The sequence below is a fragment of the Sinocyclocheilus rhinocerous genome, unplaced genomic scaffold, assembly GCF_001515625.1.
Source record: "Sinocyclocheilus rhinocerous isolate Xijiao unplaced genomic scaffold, SAMN03320098_v1.1 scaffold1382, whole genome shotgun sequence".
Lineage (NCBI taxonomy): Eukaryota > Metazoa > Chordata > Actinopteri > Cypriniformes > Cyprinidae > Sinocyclocheilus > Sinocyclocheilus rhinocerous.
Genome location: NW_015657958.1, coordinates 631766 through 639809, shown reverse-complemented (window position 1 = coordinate 639809; position 8044 = coordinate 631766). Strand labels below are relative to the sequence as shown.

At 41.1% G+C, this 8044-nt stretch overlaps 1 protein-coding gene across 1 annotated transcript in view; it reads right to left on the bottom strand.

Moving 5' to 3' along the window:
- Positions 1-2653: 2653 nt before the first annotated feature.
- LOC107721661 (1-phosphatidylinositol 4,5-bisphosphate phosphodiesterase beta-3-like) overlaps positions 2654-8044 on the bottom strand; it is a 56364-nt gene continuing 50973 nt past the window's right edge. The window contains exons 32-34 of the mRNA XM_016529785.1: positions 7281-7338; positions 6385-6471; positions 2654-5370 (exon numbers count right to left, since the gene is read on the bottom strand). Of these exons, the coding sequence (XP_016385271.1) occupies positions 5080-5370; positions 6385-6471; positions 7281-7338 (436 nt within the window). The 3' untranslated portion in view covers positions 2654-5079. The remainder of the gene's footprint in view (positions 5371-6384; positions 6472-7280; positions 7339-8044) is intronic.

Below are 8044 nucleotides of genomic sequence, written 5' to 3'. Positions count from 1 at the left end.
AGGCCGAAAGGAAGAACCCGATATTGATAAGCTTTCCCCCCGAAAGCAAACCTCAGGAACTTCCTGTGACTGGGAAGGATGGAGACATGGAAGTATGCGTCTTTTAGATCGATCGTGACAAACCAGTCCTCGGACCTGATCTGAGACACAACTTATTTGAGTTTGAGCATCCTGAACTTCAGTCGCATGACTGAGCGGTTGAACTGACGCAGATCTAAAATCGGACACAACCCCCCATCCTTCTTTGGAACTATAAAGTACCAGCTGTAGAACCCGGATTCTCTTTGGTGAGGAGGGACCACCTCGATGGCCTCCTTTCTTAAGAGAGTATCTACTTCTTGTTCCATTACCAGAGCCTGCTCGGGACCCACCAAGGTGGGAAGAACCCCGTTGAAGGGAGGAGGAGGAGAACCAAACTGGATTCTGTAACTCCTTTCTGCAGTATGCAGGACCCACTGAGACACGTTTGGCAGTAGTTTCCACGCTGCTATATAGTGTACTAAGGGAATCAGTCTCTCGAGACTGACCTCTGGTGTAATAGAAGCAGCTACCTCGGTGCCCTGAAGCGGCAAACCGGCAGGGGATGGCCGAACTAGCTGCTCTAGAGACCTCCGTGGAGGCGGCGAGCCTCTTAGCACCGCTACGTTTCCCGGGCGGTAACTGAGAGAAGCGCTCGCGGGAGACCGCTGCGCCCTGGAACACCGGCAGGGTTGGCAGATCGATCTCCTGAGGGCACTGAGGAGTGACGGTTACCGTGTAATGCAGTGAACCTCGCTCTACCCCAGAGGGGCCTGCCCTCAGAAGTCCTGAGGCATTGGCATCAGGACTTCTTGGTCGAGGACTTCTTAGCCTCCAGAAAAGCTCTTAAATCTGGTTTCGGCTTTGAAGCCCCCGACCCAGAGCGTCGTTTCGACCCCTGATCCCGACGCAGGGGAGCACAAGAGGTGGCACTCTGCTTCTGGGTGTTCTTGTACGAGGAGCCAGTACGCGGAGGGGGCTGCTCCCACCCAGCGGCCCCCAGAGCTGGAGTGCGGCGAGGGAGGAACCGCTGAAACGCCGCCGCTTGTTTACGAGCCTCCTGGTACCTGTCGACAACGGAGTTGATGGCGTCGCCGAACAGGCCAGAAGGCGCAAGCGTCTTAACTAGCTCATCTAGTTTACTTTTCTGAGGATCGGCTTGTTTCTCGGCCGGCCAGTCGATGTTTAACTTGGCCACAGCGCGAGTAACCACCTCCAACAGGGAACGCGGTGAAGGCTCCTCCTCGAAGAGAGCCTTCCGGGAGCGAAGCAAGAGCCGACTCTGCGTGCTTCGCTCCCAAGCAAACCACGCACAGACTTTGTGTATCCCCGCTCGTAATGTAGCACGGGCAGGGAGGAACACACAGCCTGTAACACGATCTGCTCTCACCCTTTTTTAAATGCTTTGTCTTAGCCTCAGCCTTAGACATGCTTATTTTTCGTTTTGAGGAGCTTATTGGGACAACCAACACCAAATAAGACTTACAAACAGAGAGAGTGACTGACACAACACAGAGCGCTTTGCTGAATGACAGAGAGCTGACGCCGGTTCCACCGCACATGCTTTTATAGCTTCCTGGTCATTACGTCACCCGCCCGTGACGTCTCGCCCATCTATTGGACTGATTACACATGTGATTCAGAGCGTGGTCACGCTGAAGGCGTTCCCTTAGCGTTTCGACGCAGCTCGAGTTCCTTTGTGAAAATTGCAATAACTGAAATGATAAAATAACCCTACTCATAAGTTTACATTACTATAGGATGATTACATTTCATTACTATAGGATCTCCAACACACACACACACACACACTAACAAAGCACATAAAAAAAACAAAAAAAATTACACCAGATAAAAAGCTAAATTAAAATTGTAATAACTACTAAAGTACTATACTATATTATATATATTTTTTAATTTCCACTCTGGAAAATGTTTAGAAGGGTCTAGTAAAGTGAGAATGGATTTTTCATATTTGAAGATGTCTCACACACCTTCATCATGTCACGTAATCGGTCTTTCATTTAAGAACAAATCCATTTCACAATCTGAAATCTTTTTCTCATCCTATTAAAGGAGAACTGAAAAAGGGAAGCACAAGCAAGACATTTTTGACAATGTTCTGTATTTATTGAATGTAGTTATATTATTTATCGAGGCAATAAAAATTACATCCAGAGTAATAATTTTCCCTTTAAACAAGGCAGACCAGTACATTATCTACATACAGTGTTAACAAAAGTGTTTCAATAGGAAGATAATAAAGAGACACATGCAGGGAGAGGGAGAGACAAACTATGAACTCATGAAACGATAAGATATGTACTTGGTTAAAGCTGTAACTGAGGCCGAGCAGAAGTTAGCCCTTGGGTAAGCATGTTTTGTCCCTTAAAGTCTGACTGCAGTCCTCGCTGATTTCAGTACACACACCAGCATCACTCAGTTTGGCCCACATGTGTGATGGACCAGCCTGGCTTCTCCCCTGAGGATGTCTGATTGTACCAACAACAAAGTCAATTTACAGGACATGCTTTGCAAGCATGAATAAAATAATAATAAAAGGTGCTAAAATTCAAAATCAGAACAACCACCTGAATTTTGTCCTATTTTAAGACACTAAAAAGTGGGTTTCTAAATTACTTGATTTCAAAAAAGGAATTGTTGGGTTTTTAAATGATAAAATAGTGCCATTCAACCATTACTAGTCTATACACAAAACAGAACCATAATGTGATATAACATAGGCACAATACAGAATAATGCCTCTGTTAAGAACAAGACAATCATAAAGTGTCATAATCATATATATAAAAAAAATACAGGCCATAAAGTATTTGGGTGTTTCTCAAAAAAAAAAAAAAAAACACACCTGCACCTCATTTTAAGTAAGAAATCAAATGCCGGACAGGCAGCAGAAGACAGCTGAATGGTGCTTAGGTTGACTGTACAGTGTGCACGTGTTGTTGGGACACTAGATCAGCCTAAGATGCAAGCAAAAAGACAGACGTCACCCTCAACTTCTCCTCTAGTCAGTAGTAAAATTCATTTATGTCTAAAATTGAATGAATTATATGTAGATGGATATAAACTCTTATGTGGTTTCGACTGAAATACACACATTAATATTTTCTGGTAGTATGTACAACACTAATGTCCCTCTCCAAAGATAAGAAGACATGGAGAGAGGAAATGTTTACATGCAAGTACCATTTATCCCTGTTCATGCAGGTAAATAAAGCTATTGACTTAACATATGAACACATAATATGGGCTGAGTCACAAACTCATGCTCACTTCTCATTGCAAACGATGGTGTTGTCCATCTCATCTCATTTCAGCCCTTTGGCTTCTGGCCTTCTAAACTCTACTGTGCAGTGTTCATTCTCACAGCCAGCGCTTACCTCACACATACAAACACACACACACTTTGTAAATTACACTGGGAAATATTATCATCCAAGCATGCAGAAGAACCGTCATGTCCATGATGCATATTATGTTACTCGCTCAGCAAATGTAATTGTTTGATAATCATAAGTGCTGTAATCATTGTCTTTCTCAAAGTGCTTCCATTGAGATCATTATGCACCAAGCACACCAGTGTGAATGATGCTCGCTCGACTCTAACTGCCTTAATATTAAGCCGCGAAGCCCTGAGAGACACAAAGAGAATGAAAAAAGGTGGGGAAAAGATGCACATGGACATAGAACTAAAAAACTGACCAAATATATGAAAGTAAACAGGAAGTGGGGGGCGACTGCAGACCAGATTACAGTACGAGAAAGCAAAATCCAAACATCATACATTCTAATGGATTAAAAAAGCCCTGGATTGTGGTGATCAGAGCTAAGCTTCAAAAGTCTTGCTTCAATCTCACATTAAAAACTAATCTCATATGCTCTGATTTGCTGCATATTATGCAACATGACTCTGAATAGACCCTGATAAAGCCAGATGAGGGATTTGTGCGCAGCGTTCCTGATATCGCACCCAGAACGTGAGAAGATTCAACAGGGTTTGGCAGTTTAAAGTTTCCTAGACATCATTGGATTTCAGACAGTGTGAGATGTGGGATCACTGCCAATTACACAGAATCTGGATTAGATTAAGCCAACCGATAGAGAGAGACAGATACGGGGGAGGTATAGCAAAGAGAGCGAGTGGGATTATGGGATTTTAGAATGCATTAACTGAGTGAGAGAGTTCAAGCGAAGTACATGTAAATGTGAGGCACTTAAACATTTTGGTGTCATCAGACACAAACACAATATACACTTTTAGGAAAATTGTGCAGAAATTGCATCTTTAGGCCTACAGCAACTTGTCACTGGGGCAGTACCCTCAAATGGTCAACTTGGCACCTTATTTAGCCCTAAAAGTGATCACTTTAAGGGTACATATTACTACTTATGAACTAATAGGTACTAATATGCACTTTTTGGGGGGAAGATAAGGTACAAAGTTGTGCCCCAGTCACAAACTGTGTCATTTTTGCACATTTTTCAAACAGTGTGCTCAGGACCTGATCAACATTCACAAGACCGGATGTTTCGTCGCTGTGGTGAAATGAATTGTGCTGGGGGTGTGTAAGAAATAGTCCATCTGTGCATTATTATGTAAACACGTACCTTTAAGACTAAGCATGAACCTAGCGCTAGCAATTCATTACTGCCAAATTTACACTGCCACCTATAGGATAACTCGCTGCACTATTCATAAAGCTGCAAAGTGCACAATATATAACCGAAATAAATAGAAAACCCCATCCCTCTGGTTTCCACAGGTATCTTGCATACAGGTGGTAGTATGAACGAGAGCCCACATTATTAAAGCTAGATAAAATCCACTGCGTTTATGGATTAAAACAGGAATTTGGTTAAAAAGAATTGATTCAGACAGACACGGTGGTAAAGTGTACGCAAGCTAAACAACAACAACAAAAATCCTCACAAAATGCATACAACTTTTAGTAATACTATATCTATTCTTAAAATCCTTTGCGGACAGAAATGGACTGGAGAGAGTGATAAGAAAAACAAATAAAACAAACGGTAGTATGACTAGTACACTCCTGTAGTATCCGTCTCGGACTTGACGGGAGTGTTTGAGGTGGAGGAGGAGTCCAGCATTGAGGACGAGATATTGGCCATGTTGCTCCAGCTGTGGTTGGGGGAGGAATAAGGGGGCGTGCTGCAGTTAGAGGGGGGGCCAGAGCTGGAGCTGTCATTGGCCTGACCCATCAGAGTGTCTTTACGGGAGCCTTTGCTCTCGATCTCCTGCAGATACTGAGAGATCTCTTCCGGCAAGCGCTTCAGCTCTGCTTCGCAGTCGCGTGTCAGACGGGCCTGATCCTGCAGAGACAAGATGATTCCATTCAACATTTGAAGGAAAAAGAAAAAAACTTATTGCATCTTCAAATCAGGGGTGGTGACATGGCCAAAGATTTATATGACAATATGAGCTATTTTATTTAATGTTAAAAATACATATCCCAATATATTTACTTAAGCTGAAAATAAGGTTATCGCAATATCAACATTTTCGATACCACTGAAATTTCACAGTTCTCAATACCAATTTCGATATCACTGTAAAAACTAATACTAGCCTAAGTAATGTAATTAAAAGGTTCCGTATTAAAAATAAGAACTGATTACAAGTAATAAGGCAAAGGGGGGACAAAAAGGTATATCTATCAGAAGTAAGAAATTCACACAAATTCTCATCCAGATGGGCAATGATTACAGCTGGACAGGCATATAACTTTGTGTATTTGACCGTTTGAGAATAAAAACCCATGGAAAAAGCTTCAATACCTATAAACTCTATTATAGGCACCTCTCTTTGTGGGTGCTTTGAGTGTATATGCTCAGAAAATTGTCTGTTAAACAGTGTTCAAATACAGAACTGAGTTCTCTTTCGCGTCTTATTGTGCTTTTAAAATCTGTTGAATGTTTAAACGGGCTGGCTTAAAAATGTGCGCAAATGATAAACTACTGTGATGATGCAGCACTGCAACATCGAATTAGCATAACCGTGACAATTTGAAATGCAGACCGGTTGTCAAATTCTACAGGGTTATCATGTCCAGTATATTGTCCCACCCCTACTTCAAACAGTCTAAAAAGCTTTCAGAATCTGAAATGACCATTTATTTTTCTTGATGACAGTGGTGACATTACCTCTTGTAACGGCAGTATTTTGGCAGAAAATATACAGTAGTTATTGTGGTACATTTCAGTAAGGGATTTTTTTTTTTTTTTTTTTACATTTTGCCATAAATAGGTGGAATTGATCAGTAAAAGAGAGAATAATGTGACAATGAACAAGGACTGAAAGCAGAATAAATCTGTGCATGGACTGACCATAGGAACCTCCTCCTCTATTTTCTGAAGGATGTCCTTGTGAAGGGCTTTTAACTTCTCTTGACGCTTCCCTTGAGCCAATTCCAGCTACACAAAGAGAGAAAGAATTAAGGAAATTCATGAGGAAGATTGACCTTGTTTATTTGAACTTTTGTTTGGTATGGCTCAGAAACACTTTGTCCTAACAAGGTTCAGAGCAACAGCGATGAGTTTCTGTCCAAAATTGATGAGACATTCTGTCGAGTGCTTGTTTACTAGACAGATTTGTGGAGTAGGACCACTCAGAAGCATCTAATATCTACTGATTGCCTACGATTTTATTGTCCATCATTAAGTATCAAGTTTTTGGCACTAGTCAGACCCACCTGGGTGGCTTTTCGGACAACGGAGTATGTTGTCAGAGCTTGTTGGGAGAGAACAATCTGACTGGCTGTTCAGCTTAAGGAGCCAGACCACAACAAGATAATATCTCAGATGATTATGCTTAGTAAATCGAGAGAAGCAGAAATAGTGATAATGTTCAAAACACCATTCATCGAGCAGCCCTATCTGTTTCTTGCAGTGTTTTTAATAAAATTGTTTTTAATTCAGTTCTTTTGAGGTTGCTTATTTGTCACATGGTATCAATACAAAGACATTAGATTCTGGTATTGGACCGAAGCCAAAATTGTGGTATCAAGCCAACCCTACAATTGCGTCACCACTAGTTCTTTGATGTCAGTTCGGTGTGTCATGGCCTTTATGTATTCAGTACATACAGGAAAAACTGTTAAAAAACTGACCATGAAAACTTGAGCGACACCTAATTAGGACAAGGTGTAAGATTAAGATTGTCTAAAAAGAGATATTTACACAAATAACTCTACATTCATAAACATTTCCACAACTCTACTCACCTGACGGATTAAGTTGACCGACTCATTGATATGTTTTTTATTGATCTCATTCAACTCCCTACTGAGTGAGAGAATGACAGAAGGTTACGTTCATTGTACACCTTTCCAAAGTATCCAGTGATGTTAATGGCTTGATGAGCCTCAGCAGCACATTACAAATGGTCTCATTTCTCTCTATTTCTCCCTTACATTTTATCTGACAGTTTCCATAACAGGAAAATTAGAAATATGGCTGCTTTTACAGATATCTCAAGGCATCTTAGAACATCTCTGATTAAGATATAAGTCAGATTGTTCTAAAAAGAATTAGAAAAAAATGGGGATGTAATTGTATTTGTCAATATAATGAAAGTCAGTGGGGTCCAAAACAACAGTGAGACATGAGGGTGAGGATGATGATGACAATTTTCATTTTCAGGCGAACTATCCCTTTAAGGCAGGTAGTGTCCATTCCTTACAATCCATTTACAGGTCACTAATATTTCATTTGCATTTATCCTCAGCATCCATTGTGCTATTGAGGAAAGCCAATTAAAGGTATAGTTTGCCCCAAAATAAAAATGCTTTCATCATTTACTCACCCTCATGTTGTTCCAAACCTGTAAGACTTACTTTCTTCTGTAAAACACAAATTAAAAGGGTCATATGATGTGATTTCAAGCTTTCCTTTCTCTTTGGAGTGTAACAAGCTGTTCGTGAATAGATAAGATCCCTAAAGTTGCAAAGACTAAAGTCTCAAACCCAAAGAGATATTCTTTATAAAA